The sequence below is a fragment of the Clinocottus analis genome, unplaced genomic scaffold (assembly GCF_023055335.1).
Source record: "Clinocottus analis isolate CAN_PGR_092001 unplaced genomic scaffold, fCliAna1.0.p SCAF_7, whole genome shotgun sequence".
In the NCBI taxonomy this organism is placed as follows: domain Eukaryota; kingdom Metazoa; phylum Chordata; class Actinopteri; order Perciformes; family Cottidae; genus Clinocottus; species Clinocottus analis.
This window is the reverse complement of record NW_027176229.1, coordinates 1,772,816-1,790,000: the sequence shown is the minus strand read 5'-3', so window position 1 is coordinate 1,790,000 and position 17,185 is coordinate 1,772,816. Positions and strand designations below refer to the sequence as shown.

The window sequence follows — 17,185 nt, the reverse complement described above, 5'->3', positions numbered from 1 at the left end:
AGGATTATGATCCCTTATGAAAATGACTGACTGTAAAGAGAGAAAAAGAAGGAAACCCTCTGTGTAAATAATCATAGCCATCAAGCTCTTCCTGAGCAAAAGCCAGGAAGGCCAATGTCACTTGTTGAAACTTCTACAGATAGAAGGGATCCGTTACAAATCCTCCCACTTAAAAAAGACAAAAGCTTGCGTTGTACGGTTAAAATAAAAAAGAATACAACTAATGTCGTCCTGCAGCCCCGTTGCTCGCCGAAGTGGGCCGTCTGCAGAATATCCTGCGTGGGACTCTGAGCCCAATCCTCAGAGTCCCACGCAGGATAGAGTCCCACGACTTACAGTAACCAGAGTCTCAGTTCCGTTCCAGCACACCTACAGTCGGGACAAAAATGTAGCTTTGGAATGACATGAAATGTGGAGTCCTAAGTTAAAACGTGATGCTGTAAGTCATAGGTGCCAAACTCAAGTCCAAATTCAGCCCGCCTCGTCATTTTATGTGGCCCACAGTGGCTTGAAAGGCATATGACTGTCTTAAAATGCTGCTATGCTGCTTTACAGTGTACAGTCACCATAGACTACATCTTCCATAATGCATATTGATTTTGTGACCCGCTAATAAATAGCATTCTACCGCAAAAATAACAGTGTTTCTATCGCGGCATTTAACTTAAGTCAAGTGATTAACTTGAAAATGATCGACAAATAATTCCAAAATGTCCAAGAAGAAAAAGATTAACACAGAGAGAAGAACATTTAAAGAAGACGGGAAAGCAAATACATGTTTGTGCTTCAAGGAGACAAACCGGTAAGTCTTCTGTGTTATGAGGTAGTGTCGATGATGAGGGAATACAATGTGTGCAGGTGTGCCCCAGACCACATGCAGGTATGTGAGCTGGTGTGCCCCAGACCACATCTGTCCCACATGTTCTTAACAGCTCAAAACTATTTGTTGGACTGTTGTTGGATTTAAGTCCTTCTCAACTGTTTCAAAAAAGCTTTAAACAAAGTGAATGTAATAATATGCATTTGATCTTTGGTTTGACACCACAGCTTTAAGTTGTGTGAATAGTTAGGAACCTTTGTGTGGTTGGCGAGGCAAATAAAGACAAAAAGAGGCCCTCAAAATAGGACATATGTACATAAAGTTGATTTAACTAGTCAGTCAGATTTATTTAATAAATAAAAACAATGCTGTTCCAAAGGTTGTTGGTTTTGGTTTGTTTTAAAGAACACCCTTTTCCATAAGCCTGCTTCCTATTAAATTAACGAAAGACCAATCAATCCCGCTGCTTCAGAAGTGGCTGTAAGCAGCCTGGTCTCTTAAGAAATTGCATTATGAATTGTATTATTAAGGAGCATTTTTTTTGTATCTCATGTAAAACCAAAAGTAAAAAAACTGTAGTTTTGTTGCCTCAACCGAAATGTTTCGAAATGGCAAAAGCGTACGCATAAGTAAACGTTTTGACATGAAATGTTGAGATTCATCTCATTTGAGGTTTGCAGAAACATACAATGCCAAACTGTTCGTTTGGCTACCAGAAAGTTGGTTGTTCAACTCATTGCGTTTGCAACTGCAACACTTGTGACTTTATCTTGGATTGAGAAAATAAATTACGAGAACAAGAGAAGTTGTCAAACTAAATTCTTCTGAAGGCTTCACTATGCTTTAAATAATAAACAGTTGCTTTAAGAAAAGCAAACTCATTTGAGCTTTCCACAGTAACACCAGTGCAGCAGCATTATGTTCACCAATAACGCTTGAAAGTTCACACTTTTTTTTCCGTTGCAATGACTTTGATGAACTATTTGATCATCCCGAGGAGCTGTTTGGGTAATAGCTTACTGACACTCAGACCCAAGACCCAATAGCTTGTTGAATGCTTTGTGGACTGCAGACGGTTTTGCCGTTGCTATCTTGGATTTCGCCGTAGAGACGCCATATACGTCTCTGGTAGCGTCTACTACGCAAGCATCATACTCTGGTTTGTGATCTGTTTGACTCTAAATTACCATACTTTACTAAATGAACATTATGCTGTATTAAAGAAGACTCGAACCAAGCGATTGAGACATAAACTCATGTTTACTGAGGGAATACATCAAAATAGAAGTTGAGGCATTTTCTTATAGACTTCTATACAACCAGAAGAGTTGCCCTCTGGTGGTCAGTGGAAAAAATTACAGTTTTAAGACACCTCCATGTCGGCTTTACTTGGCAAAACCAGAGGTTGCCGCCTATTTGATGTCCAAAAACCTTTAGTATGAACAGAAGCTGAGAAAAATAAAGTTTGTAAGGGCAACAGGTCGGCTCTCAATTATCCAAACACTGATTTCTGATTCAAACTCAATGAGTAAGAAAGTCAAGAAAAAAATCCTTGCACATTCCCAACAAAAACAAAGCACATGAATCTAAAGAGAGTTCCCCGCCTGCTCATCAGGTCTTTGAAGTGAGGCCAAACCTGACACAAGCTGGAACAAGAAGAAAAGATAAAGGATGACAAATGGTTTTGTCACCGTATTCAGACAAAGCTAAATGACAGCGGAACATGAAATGATCTTTTCATGTTCGATTTTGATGGTTCAGATAACACGTCATGACAATAAATGGGAAGAACTCCTAAACAGAGGACACACTCAGGTGTGAAGAGGTTGTTTTGTCTGCCTTCACAAAGATAAAAAAAGAAGCTTTTTCTCCTCGAGAAAAGCAGGATTCTTTTTCTCTCTTTTACTCGTCTTGTTTATTCTGAGCGTGAATGAGTCCCACTTGTGGGCTTTCAGTAACACAGTAAGAGGATCCAAGAGGAATACCTCAGCTAGCGGTATCACATTTGTATAACTGTCAGGATGCGGGACCATCTGTGGATCCCTTTACTAAAGAGGCGTAAGATAACTAACGCTCCAGAGCTCTGAAGAAAAGAGAGCTCCTTTCTCTCCTCTCAAAACGCTAAAAACAGATGCTATCAGGTTCACAGCTGGCTGCAGGCCTGGGCCAGATACCCTATCTACTGGCTTCTGTCTCCTGCAGCCGGCCTTGAAAAGACATCATCGGGTGGAACCCAGCACAGTTAAAGGAGGCGAGAAACATTTTAGTAGTGGCAATAAAAAAAGATCAGTTAAAATCACCCATAAATGGTCAGTACAAACAGCAACATCTTCCTTCAATGCTTTTCAAAATGTAGGCCAATTATATAAAGAATAAAGCTACTATGAGGAACTTTTGTGTAGTGTTGGTTCAGGTGCCCACTGTGAACTAAAATGGTAGTGTCTCAAAGCACCAGGATCCCTTTAGAAAACCTCTCATTGTACTGCAGCAGGGTCTGACAGACAGCCCCTCTCAGTCCTGGTTCTCCCGTGCCCCAGTTCCCCACAGCAGGTCCAACAACAGGTCCTGGGTCTCCAGCAGTGTGGGATTGGTCTCATGATGCATTCACACTGAACGCGTCCAAAAACTTCTCGACGCGCGTCAAGAAAAAGTTTGTTCACACCAAAAGCAGCATGACTAATCGTGTCGCCACAAAGGGGGAGTGGCTTATCTCAGCTGCTTCTCTCCGGGAAAGAGCGATCTTTTCCGTTATAGACTATAGATGAAATAACCACTAGATCTGCTTCATACTTCTTGTGGAAGTCACAAAAACGTTGGAACATCAAACTCCATGGTGTCTGGGTTCATAATATTATCCGTAGTCCCAGAACAGCGCCTGAATGAAGCCGCTATCAGCGCTTCTTCCAGATGACCAGCAGCAGATTGATTCAGCACCGGCAGGACGGCGGTGACGAGCGGAACATCTCAACGCTGATTGGCTGACGCAACTATGACTCACGCATTTTTGCTGCCGGAGTTGGGAAATTTCAACTTGTGCAGCGACATTTCGCGCATCAACCCTAGTTCGCCCGGCGGCCGACTCGCTGTTCGTGCTGCGTCAACGCGTCTGACACGCTGCCCACTGAAAAACACACGTCTACGCAGCTTCTACGCAGCTGTGCAATGAATTTGCATGTAATCTCGACGCGCGTTGAAATCTTGACGCGATCGGTGTAAATACACCATCAGAGAGGAGGAGGAGGAAGAGGAGATGACGCTGCACAAATGCAGTTGCTTGAAAGTAAAAAAAACTAAAATCTGATCATATTTCTTTATTAAATCTTTCATGCTTTGATGTGTTCACGCTGTTTCAAAATGTTTCTACATTTTCTTTCTGGTTTCTGGAGCTGTGTTCGCAAGGAGATAAAAATCGGGATCAAAAACCTTTTACTTTAAACCTAAATAAAAATAAAATAGCGTCTGACAGGTAAGCCAAAGTTCATTTCTTTCTCATGGAACTGGGTGAGGGGTGGGGGTGGGCAGACCTGCTTACTTTCCACAAACAACCAATGCAACTTTCCAGCCCCTGTGTTGGAGGGAGAGCCGGGGGACCTCCACCATGGAAAACAAGCGGAGGCCTTACGTCAACTGCCAGCAATTACCCAGAACAGGTGCTGTGACCTCACAGTGCAGCGAGCTCCAGCCCCTCCTCCATCCGCTTTATGGCTAACATCGGTCTGGTTGGCTCTTGAGAAACTAAGCGCTGCGATCACGGGGACCCAGGTAGAGATTCTGGCTCTTTGTAATACTCTAAATTTAGTAGTTTCTTTTTTTTATGTGTACGCAGTTGAAATTTCGGCTGGCTGGGAGGGACAACCCCAGCGACCTTAAGATAAAGTTTACGTATCCAGGTTTTGAAACAGTAGATAAATCCACGATCTGTACCCCGCCCTAGAAAAATAACAAAACAATATGAAGATGTTTATGTCCTTTAGAAAATCGATGAAACTTGAACAGTGTTGACAATCGTAATTATTGTGGCGTGTGAAAACGACGATGGTCTCCCCCGCCTCTTGAAAAAGGTAAAACCTACACAGATGTGAATTACTCCATAAACCTTTTGGCTAATCATTCAAAGCCCCCTCAACTGAAGGGGGTTGGGGAGAGGGGGGGGGTTACAAATTCAAACAATTCAAGTCAAACAGAAGCTGACAGCAGGTTGACATGTACTGTGCCCCTCCTTTGTGTGTTGACAATGTCCTACAGGTGGGGACACAATAGCCGCACCACCTGACATCCTGTGGCACGAGGAGGGTATTTCTGAATACTTGTGTGTGTGTGTGTATGTGTCTTTGTGACTGTCGGTGTTTATTTTTAGCATTGAAAGAGTGTGAAATGACTAGAGAGAGTTAACTGGAGCTAACTTCCTCCAAGGGCTAAGTTTTTTTTTTTTTTAAAAAAAGCCTGTGAAGCCTGAATGACTGAATTCAGTTAATATGAAAGCCTTTGTTTTTTGAGATATTAAATAAGGGCTCAACAGAAACCCAGCAACTCATTTTGTGTTTACCCCCGCATTGTTGAGACCACTACAAACTGGGATGAAATATCAAGTCAGTAAATTGGAATCCTTAATCTAATAATCCTTCACTCAAATTAAAAATGTGAGATCTCACACAAACACACACAAACACCACCAACCTGTCCGTCGCCCCCCCACTCCTTTCCCAGTCCTGGGAACAATCCTGCAGTGTCAGGAGGCTGTGCAGGTGTCTTGTGGTGTCAGCTGCCATGCTGTTTATTATTGGTGGGCAGCGCTTTAGGAGGAATCCCGGGCCATCACTAACAACTGTGTAAATTTGTTGGGGTAAGGAAAACATGGCCCCGTACAACAGGAATGTATTTTAAGTGGGAACCCCTCTTTTCTGGCAGGCTTTAACTCAAGTCCCCCTTCCTGGACATGGAGTGTGTGTCTGTATGTAAGTTTATTTAGAGATCCATTAGCTCCTGCAAAAACATGAGCAGGCTACACTTCCTGGGATCCACGTAATGTTTTTAGAATACTCCCACTTATGGAAGTTTGAGCGTCTTCAGCTTTTCTACTGTGATGTATTTCGCAGTAAAAACAAAGACTGTACATCAGAAGTGGACGTAGTCATTATGTCACCCGTTGGTTTGTGTTGTTCTGATTGAGAACATAAACTCATTTTTATGAAGGAATAAATTAAGAGGGAAATAAAGTATTTTTTTATAGACTTCTATACAACCATAGTAGTCTCCCCTGGTGGTCAGAAGATAAAATGCAGCTTCAATACATGAAGCATAGACTTCTATACAACCAGAGGAGTCGCCCCTGGTTGTCAGAAGAGAGAATGCAGCTTTAATACATAAAGTATAGACTTCTATACAACCATAGGAGTCACCTGGTTTAGCCTATTACGAAGCTACCGAGGACAGCCGGTTGTTCTGCGTGATTCTACAGATAGACTGTTGCTTGCAGATGAGTGGTATGTTGTTTTGGAAACAAAATCAACGTCAACACATACCTGTTATCTTTTCACATTTCTCTGTTAGCTACTAACAAACGGTGAAGTACAGTTTTATAGGACTGACATGAACAGCTAGTTCCCCAAAGTCTCATATGATTGGATGAACTATTGTAAACACCGGAGTGCATCAAACATTTGAAACCGTTTTCCAGGACAAGAAAAGATTTGGAGGGGATTTGGATGTGCAAATAGTTAAATAATTAAATGAAATGAAAATACTTAAATGAATACTAAAATGAACAAAAGAAAATACATCTTACAAATTCTTTTAATATTTAACTTGGTCTTTAAAGCGTTTCATTTTTTATACTTCTTTCCACACTTTAAAAAGATTCGGATGACAACTTCAAAGCTATCGATCATCTGGCTCCCCAGCTGCTCTGCCTTTTCTTTTAGCTAACGGTTCCCTTTGGTTGCAGTTTAGTGAGCCGGCGGTCAGTAATGCACAATGCTCTACCAACCTCTTCAATTTTCTTGGTATACACAGACAATTCTTCTTTGAGGGCATTTATAGGTGGTTGTAGTTCATCTATCACTATGCATATATCTTCTAATTAGTTCTAATTCTAATAAGTACTTTTCAGAGGAGGCAAGTATTGATGTCCTCTTCTCATCTCGCTCAGTTCTTATCAACCTCAGCAACAAAACCTGAATATTAAATGTAAACCTATGAATTATCTTCTTTTTTTGTTGGCGCATTTCAAGTAGTGTGTTTTGCATGTTTTTGAAGCATACCCAGTGTGTGTGTGTGTTTGTGTATTTCAAAATGTTTTGGGGGTTCAGGAGTTGACTGGGGATGATTATTTATTTGACTTGGAAGTGACTTCACACAGCCAGGTTTGTGTGATAAATGCAACGGTAGAAACCATGTGTGTTGAGGTGCTCTGCATCCGCAGGGATCTTTCAGAATTACACTTCCTGCAGCATGAGCCAGACCTTACTTACTGAAGAGTTTATGGGTAACAGACAAGGCCATTGCAGTCACTAACCTACAGCATATTCTGATGCAATACATGTTTACTGGCATAAAGAATCTAAAAAATACTACCCGCTGGCAACTTTTATGACAAAAACCACAATAGTAACTATATTCAGTCTTTGATTTAAGAGATTAATATGTGAAAGTTAAAAAAAAAAATCCATCATACGTGGAACAATATTGTATGACAAAAACTGAAACTGTTACTTGGCAGTGGTCTCTATGTGATGAAGAACCCTTTCAGCACTATAAAACATATGTTTGATTCTGTTTGATCCAGTTGACGTTAGATCGGTCTACTTATGACAACAGGTCTGTTGTCATAAGAAGATTCATTACAACCAGCACATCCAGGAATCCTGTTCAACGCTGATCAATGCACAGATGTTGGCCCACGATCCAGTAATTCCTGGAAACAGCAGGAGACTATGAAGTTCATGTAATAGATTTTTGAAGATACATTAAGTTACATATTAAGTTCCATGGGCCACACAAACAACACACACACACACACACACACACACACACACACACACACACACACACACACACACTTCAAACAGATCCTCTTACAGTGATTCATATGATACTGTATCCTCGCAAATGAATATTTGTTATGTGTTTTTCAATGAATCTCCAGAAACACGAGCAATCGGTGTGCCTGTGCAAGCCCCCGTAGTGTTAATGGTAAAAAAATACTACTTAGTTACCGTTATAGTCGCGTTACTCCACTAGCGCTGCTGCTAGCTCCCCGCTAGCTCCCAGACAACTACTGAAGGTAGCGGGACCAGCTGTGACTCGTCGCCCGACGCGAGCAGCGGGAACACGAGCAGTAGCAGCAGCAGCAGCAGCAGCAGCAGCAGCAGCGAGCTAGCAGCAGCGCTGGCTTGCTACAGTGGTGACACCCACCGAAGATAGGAGCGGCTTGTAACTCAACTTTTACTGTAGTTTTTTATGTTAGGTTTAGGAAAAGATCGTAGTTTGGGTTAAAAATAATTACAGAAGTAGCGTTATTAAATACAGAAGTTGCGTGACAAATATTCAGGGGCTCTCAAATGTCACACATTGAGCGCAACTGTCACTCATTTCAGTTTAAGTCACGCCCTCCCGCCACAGATTGTATTTCTCACACTGAAAAAAACTCTAGGCTATTTAATGGGCCACAGCGCGCAAACATGACATGACCAAACATGACCTGGTCGTGCTGCCCTTATCATGGAAGAATCAAGCACTTCTCCCCCGAATCCCCTGGAGTTCTAGCGTGAGGTGCCACTCATCAGACAATCAAAAAAAAGAAATGGGCTACACAAATAGCCAATCAGAAAATCATATCTTTTGTATCTGTTATATTTGGGTAACATGTAATAACAGGCTGGACAGGAGCTGTGCGCGGCACGTATTTGTCTCTGTTTTCAGGGAATATATGTCACTCTTGCCTGCCTTCAAAACTTGAGAGCAATGAATAATTAACATTCTGGTTCCACAATAGACACAAGCAGTGGCCTCCTTGGAAAGTTCCTCCAACTCTTCCCTCTCCTCATTTTGACATTCTTTATACTAGGTCATCTGTCCTGGCAAACGATTACATACAAATTGATTATTTGGATTATGGAGAAATGTTATAGTGCTTTACTTTTTACATTACATTTCATTTAGCTGAAGCTTTTGTCCAAAGTGACTTACATTTTTTCTCGATACACCGTAGACACAGCAGCAGGAAGCAAACTTGTTAGTATAGCTATAATTAGTGTAATCACTCTCTGTAAGACGTGTTGGAGAGAGCCTTTTCAGAAGCAAGCACACGGCGGTGAGCTGCTTGCACAGCGCTGTGAGTTAGCATAATCTGTAAGAGTACTCTTTAACTCACCATCTCTTTACAATACTTCACACGGCCGCTGATAGACTGCTGCCTGCTTCTCAGACCTCACTACAAAGTCTCTTTCATGGCAAACGCTGCTGCTTTTCCATCCACTAAAAAGTCTTAACTCTCAGGTTGAATAATAATAATAATACATTTTATTTGGAGGCGCCTTTCATGTCACCCAAGGTTGCCTTACAATAAAATAATACAGGATAAAAAGATAACAGCATTAAAGATAGAAAACAACAGTAAAACAGAGCATCAATATAAAAAAAACAAGTGAAGTGCAAAGAGACCAGTTATAAAGTGTATGCCAGTTTGAACAAGTGAGTTTTGAGTTGAGACTTGAACGATGTAATGGAGCCTGATTGTCTTATGTGTGGGTGGAGGAAGTTCCAGAGCCTTGGTCCTGGGCACCTGAAGGTACTGAGGCGTGGCGTGGGGATGGTTAGCAGTCCATAAGATGATGAGCGGAAGGTGCGGGAGGGAGTATATTCCTGAAGGAGGTCGTAGAGGTAAGTGGGGGCTAGATTGTGGAGAGCTTTATAGGTGAGAAGCGGTATTGTACAGAGAACCAGTGAAGTTGGATGAGTACAGGAGTGATGTGGTCCAATGATTTGGTAGAGGTGATGATCCAGGCGGCGTTGATGAGGGCTATGCAGTAGTCGATGCAGGATGTGAAAAAAGAGTGGGCCAGGATTTTGATGCTGGACTGGGTCAGTGATGGGCGGAGTCTGGAGATGTTGCGGGGATGGAAAAATGCGGTCCGGGTGATGTTTTGAATATAGGGTGCAAATGAAAGAGTGCTGTCCAGAATGACGCAGAGGCTCTTGACTTTGGAGGAGAAGAGTACAGGGATTCTGTCGACGATGATGGGTGGAGCTTGGGTTTGTTGGGATTTGGTGGTGATGGATTTGGAGCCGATGAGCAGAGCTCAGTTTTATTGCCGTTTAGCTGCAGGAAGTTCATGCTCATCCAGCTCCGGATATCATCAAGGCAGGTGATGAGGGAGGTAGGAGGGATGGCAGCAGTCGGTTTAGAGGAAATGTAGACCTGTGTGCCATCGCCGTAGCGATGAAAATGGATCCCATGGTGACGGAGGAGTGTGCCCAGGGGAAGGAGTTAAATAGTGAAAAGAATGGGACCCAAGACTGACCCCTATAAAAGAAGTGATTTACCTCACAGATTCAATGGTCACTATGACTTGTCATTTCTGAGATTTTTTTTTGACAATTTCCAAAGCTTTTGGTTGTGTGTGCATGCAATAAGGATGGAAATAATCAAAAGAGATTTATTTTCCTTTCGTTTATAATTACAGGGTGTGTCACTGACAGATGTCCTGGCAACGGATACAAAAATGCACAAGTTAACTATTCAAAAGGACGTCCGGCCCTACATGGTGGTTTAATGTTATATCTGTATTCTCTTAAAGTCCTGCACAAAGGTCAAACAAAAAGTTTGCTTTAACCTACATAATGTTTTTTTTTGCATTAGATGACTCATTTTGTCTTTTTGCTCACCTCATTCATTATTAAACATTAATGCATTCTCTCATGATCTACTGCATTAAATACATATATTGGCAAATGACAGTTTTTTAATGTTTCCTTTCATCCTTGAGAACTGGGTTGTAACTGTGTGTAGAAGTGCATGTAATTTTGCACATATAAATTGTGTCGTGTATGACGTAAGAGTGTTTCTTTTTTTTCATTTTTATGTCTTTGAAGACAACAAAAATGTTTGAAATTCAACTATGCAAAGGACACGGTGCCAAATATAGTGCTCAGAGGATGTGACTTAAAGTCCAGACGAGCTCATAATGCAACGTACAGTATATACAATGAGTTTGAGGTGATGCATGCCAAATCCTGACGCTGGATGTTTAGTTGTTGTTTAGACGTCAGTTTAGAAAAAAAGGGCAGATTTGTGCATTTGTTTACCCCGAGTGCTCTCCATCTGCATCCATAAACAGACTGCATTTGGTGTTTGTGCAAAGAGCCGGACGATATAAATCTAGAAGCAGGTGTCCTCCGATTGGGCTTTCTAAACACCCAATGGTGGACAGCTACGCCCAGTGAGGTTAGCCATGAGGGAAGAACGACCGTGGCCAGAAACTAAAAGGGAACCAGCTCGGTCGATCCGTCAAGGAAAGCGAGGCAGCTCGCTCAACCCTTTTTCGGCTGCGTTTGTCCCAGGTCTTTTTGGAGAACTCGCCAGTAAAGCCGTTGTCGCCACAAAATAAGTGGCTTGAACCCACACACTTCAAATTACAGGGCACGCGGAATCAGAAAATGCTATCCTGCTTCTCGCAATTGGTGTTTTAGGAATTCTATTAAAACTCCTTTCGTTCGGCCCCCACGATGCAGCGTCGTTGTTTTTCCTCCCTAACTCGCATCGGTTTTACATCGTGCTTTGTTTGGAGGACTTTCACTGTCCGCACTAACGATGCATTGGGCTGTCGAGTGGACACGGCTTCATGAAAAACATTGTAGTTTGACAGAAAGGGAAAAAGCTGCGTTGTTTCTGATCTGGGAGTCATGGGTTGTCTTTGGAAGACGTGTTGGACGTGCCCATTGAACTCGAGAGCTCGCTGGGAAAGAGTTACATATTCACACCGTGCTCTTACTTAAGTGGTGCCAAAGCAACTTCCTGCTGCAGCATAAAGCCGTGATGGAACACGAAAACATGACCTAGACCGGTTTCCTAAAATCAACACTTCGAGCAGCTTAACAGCTAATTTTGTACGCCACTTTTTGTCACAAGTAATCTGAATAAAAGTAAAATAGTTTGACTTTGACCATTTTTCAGTCAACTATGGTCAACTGCGACTAAACCTAACAGACACACGGAAGAGGGCAATAAATGCATAGCTGTGACGACAGAACCAGCACTTTTTAGACCATTTGCTCTGCAGCTCAACAACAACAACGACGCAAAGGAGTTTCTTTTACTACACACACTTGCAACAACTAACTTAAACTGTCCACAAGTCACTGCTCTGAACCGGTCAAAAAAAACAAAAGACCACCGAACTTATGGGATTGGTCTGAGTTGAAGAAGTGTGAAACCTTTGGCAGGTGGCAAACATTTCCTAGCTCCCTACGACTGCAGCTAATGGAGGCCTTCCCTGCATGGAGAATAAGCTGTCAGCCTGACAGGTGGCGTCACGTAGAGCGCGTAGTTCAGAGCCCTTTAACAGAAAAGAAAGGGGTAAAGTTTCTGCTCCATGGAAGAGAGAGAGAAAATCCTGCCCATACAGTAAATTAGTTGCATGCCTGAGTTCGGGGAGGAGTTATGTGTTGAAAATAGCAGGCGGGTCTGGCAAATGTGGTCAAAACACAAAATCAGTCAAACGCCATCTCAGCTCTACGGATTTCAGACACCAAAGTGACCAAGCGAGGCATATCTTCTGCCTCCCCTCCTATGATCATTTCCAACATTCCATTGGCTTTTAAATTACCAGGGGAAAGAACGATTACAAGTAAAAAATAAAAATAAAAAATACAGGAGAAAGCAGTGCAACAGAGTTGCTCATCCACTGGGGAGTTTGCAAAAGCTTGTCTGCAAAAAAAAAAAAAACTGAAGGAAAAAAAGATTGGGATTTAGGATTACGGTACCCTTAACTTTGTGGGCACTTTAATCCTTTTCGGTTGCATTTCCTGTCCTGTTTATGGACCAAGTCTTTTTTTGTTTTTGCAAAAAAAAAAAAAAAAGTGCACGTCTGAGGGCTGGCACGTTGCAGCAGCATGTGACATATGGGAAACATCACTGTGATGTACTTGTGAAAAAAACTAAATGGCGAGATGAAGAAACTATTCAGAGGTTTCTAGTTTCTAGTTCCACTTAGCACCAGTGGCAGATAGATATCTTGCATGTAAGTTACAGAATCTGACAGCATGCTGCAACAACAACAACAAAATACTTAATCCAAACCAGCAGTTGACACTCCAGGATGATTTTGGATGTCTAAATAGTGAGTAAACCTCTGTTTACTTTGCGGTTGCTCTTACATTATTTCTGGGAATGTGAAGAGCTACTCACACTTTAGAGTCAAAGGACTATAATCTGCTTGATACATGAATCCTTACAGTCCAATATTACATTATTATAGTAGCACTTTATAATAACTACACTAGTAAGAGGCCTATCACACCAGTCGCGACTTTTAAAAGCGCAGCCGCTTCAAAAACATCTTGACAAAAACTGTGGAGCGGGCCTGCGTGCGCGACCGAGCGATAAAACTTAATCTACAACATGATTTCAAGCAGACGTTGCGCTCTTAATTTGTAAAGCGTTGTTCCAACATGAATACTCATTAGTAAGCAATTGATAAACATTCTTGATTAATAAACTTGGCTTTTTATACTTTATAAATGATACTGCATTTGTAAATGAAGTATTAAGGACTTATAGATTATTAATAAGATAATTTATAAAGTGTTAGTCAATTATATTTAAAAAGATCTAAATGTGATTCATGTATTTTGTTTTAAAAATATAATTAGGGGTGCAACAATGAATCGATAAAATTGATTATTAAAAAAGTTGGCAACGAATTTCATTATCGATTTGTTGTGTCGCGAGATTATTACGCCACTCAATAAGTCGGGGAGATGTTTGAATATTGAAAAAAAATAGTCAAGTGGACCGGAGCGCGCAGGTCCAGGAGGTTCTGGTGCAGCCGGTTGTATTCTTGTATGTCACTGCATAGTCGCTATGCTTATTCAATAACTTAACAGCTAGGCTAACTGTTGTCGTTAGCTCGCTAGCGAGTTGTTTATTCTCTGTGTTTGAGCCACGCTATTGGGTTACATAACGTCTTTGTTTTAAAATACAGCGGAGGCTTCAAGAGAAGCAACGCGTAAACATCTCCTCTGAGGTGCAAAACACCGACCTGCGTTCAACAGTCCGATATAATGTGTATTTGTAGTTCGATATCTAATTAACAACCTTTGTTTAGGTAAAGTGCAGTCTGATTTGTATTTCTTAATTTTTTATAAATTCTTTGTTAAGATTTTTTTCACTGTGAATTTGCATTGTCAGTTATGTTTTTGTAATAAAACGTTGCAAATTAATGCTTTAAAATTATTCTTTTTTTATCTGATTAATCGAAAAAATAATCGACTGATTAATCGCTTATTAAAATAATTGTTAGTTGCAGCACTACATATAATGATTTAGATATACAAGTTATAAACATGCATTAATACTCCAATTCCCGATTAATTCAGGTGGTAGATAGTCTTCACTTTAGACAAAGTCACAGAACATACTTAACTAATACGAGTAGAAACTACCTAAATTAATCATCAATTGCAATATTAATAAATGTTTATAAAGTGTACATCCAAATAATTATATGTTTAAATAAATGCATGAATAAATGACATTCAAACCATGATAGACGTCCAAGAATATTTTTGCCTTATTTAGCAGAAACTCACAATACATAATTGCTATCTTAAATAATGTATTTTAAATGATCTCTTCTGTGAACGCACACATGTATTTTCTTGACTAAAATGAGCAGCGATCGTCCTTCAATGAACAAAAGATGAACACATGGCCAAACACTGAAGTGCTGACATGCAGAGACCTGCTTGTGCAGGTGCGTGAAGCTGGTAAACGGGTTTGTGTGATTTGTAAAGCAAGCCTTTATTAAGATCCCAGGCCCTGAGAATGTATCCACAAATGCCTGACACAAAAGTCTTGAGGTTTTTCCCGTCTTTGTTTTTCAGTGGGGAGCTGTTCGGACTCTAAAGCTACCGTGTTTTCTTGGGGGAACAAAGGCGAGACCTTGAGGTAATCGTAGCTGCGTTGAGGAGTTTTTTATTCCTTGTGCATGTGTGTGAAAAGGAGGGCATGCAAACAATGTTGCTGTCCGTGGTGGACGGCGCGTCATCTGTGACGACTGGTTCAACGCTGTGGAAGAAGAGGGTTGTTTTAACTGAAACTGATATGCTGCAAAATCAACACTGTAAAATTAGGACTGTCAATCATCACTATTGTGGGTTGTCAGGAAAAATTATTTCCAACACGTTTTGTTTTTATATCTAAATACATTGGAATATCGTTGGAAGTTATTACATGATTTGAAACTTAAACCAAAGTTTGACCCGAGAATTACGCTTCACATGATGATTTCATCTATTGGATGAGTTCGTCATACATTTGTCCTGCATCTGCTGCATCTTGTACATTTGGGCACGTGTCAATCACCTTGTAGCCCCGCACTAAATCATCCCCTGCTTTATGGTCTGTTTGACTCTAAATTACCATAGTTTACTAAATGAACATTATGTTGTATTGAAGAAGACTTAAACTGGAGATTGAGACATGGACTCATGTTTACAGGGGGAATACATTAAGAGAGAAGTAGAGTCATTTATATAGACTTCAATACAACTAGAGGAGTCGCCCACTGGTGGTCAGTAGAGAGATTGCAGCTTTAACACATGAAGCATAGACTTCTATACAACCAGAGGACTAAATTATTTAATTAGTAGAATACAAACCTATGCTTTTACAATAAAACTTAAACTATAAGTTTGGAATGCGTCTGCCATGTTAATATAACAAATAGCTTAATGTTGTTTTTTTCAAATAAAACTAACATTATTTTTGTATTATTATTTCAGGAGTTTGTGGTGCTGTGTCAGCATCGTCCAAAATGTATTTAAAAACTTTGCAGCGGTCAACTTTCCATTTTCTTTGTGCAATGCACTGAGAAACTCAAGTGGATTACTTCTACTTATCTTGACATTTTTGGTGTGCTTAATACAGACTCAGGATCAGATGCATTTGGAGCTTCAGTGGCTGCGTCTGCACAACTGAACACAAAAATCGACGTGCAACATCTGCACGTTACAAACATTCTGCGAGTCGTCTGACTGGAAACAGAAACAAATTCATCCTGGTGGGTCTGAACACTTGTCATTGTCACCTAGGAAACAAATCATTATGGAGCAGTTCAAATTATCGTACAGAGTCACCCCTACGGTGCAGCAATGCAAAAATTACACAGTACCCTTAAAAAACTAAAGTGGGCACGAACAAGGCTGCCACAAACAACTTTATTTTTGAGTGCACTCTCTTCCTGTTATTTAAGGCGGATGTTTCAACATATTTTTTTACATTGACTCAACAGATGCAGCAGAGCTCACAGAGTTACTACCTCAGGCGCAGATGTTGGCTGCAGAGACCACATGACGACGACCTGGCAGCAGTAAACACATAGAGACGCTCCAACACGGACTAAAAGTTAAAGAGTGGCCGGCACCTTCGGTACGAGTGTACTCTACTACGGTCATTGTGAGCACTGCATGAGTTCACTGATTATACACCTCAATGGAAAAGTCTTTTTTTGGTGACTGTCACACCACAATTTCTGTTGTGTGCTTCAGCTTCAAAAATCACACAAATTTCTGCAATATGGAGCAACAGCTATGCATTTGGACTGTATCATACTTGTTAAAATGATTACTATCCTTTACATGAAATATATAGATTTTGTATTACTTTCACTTTATGTAACTGCACCTACTCTGTTACATCAGAGAGATGACATCATTTGTCAAGCTAAAAGAACAGTTTTCACCATTAAGGAGACAGTGTGTTGAATTTTTTAGCATGTATAGCGGCATGAATAATTCATTTGTTTCAAGGTTTTGTTTGCAGAATCATGCTTTTAGAAAAGATTAAACTTTGAGTAAAAGTTAGAAAGTGGATTACGGTACATGCATTTGAGGAGGTGAGAACTCTGTGGACCAGGCTGAACAGCGTGCCCCCACATGCAGCCTGCAGTGGGTTAAGGAGTGAAGTGCATTAGTGGTCCAGGCATTGACAGTTTCAAAGACACCCTCATAATATCTTAAGAAACTGAACAGGTGTGACACCTGTCCGACGCCCCTTTCTTAGTTTCTGTAACTTAAACCCCGTTTGAGCTTCACAAATTAAAAGTAAAGTCCCCGCCAATATAAAACAAACCTGTTTCTTTGATC

The 17,185-nt window shown here is 40.9% G+C and overlaps 1 protein-coding gene across 3 annotated transcripts in view; it reads right to left on the bottom strand.

Moving 5' to 3' along the window:
- Positions 1-17,185, bottom strand: part of cfap299 (cilia and flagella associated protein 299) — an 87,491-nt gene that overhangs the window by 15,061 nt on the left and 55,245 nt on the right. For all 3 annotated transcript variants that reach the window (XM_068566533.1, XM_068566534.1, XM_068566535.1), the window contains exon 4: positions 1-30. This exon is cut by the window's left edge and continues 113 nt beyond it. In XM_068566533.1, coding sequence (XP_068422634.1) covers positions 1-30 — 30 coding nt within the window. The remainder of the gene's footprint in view (positions 31-17,185) is intronic.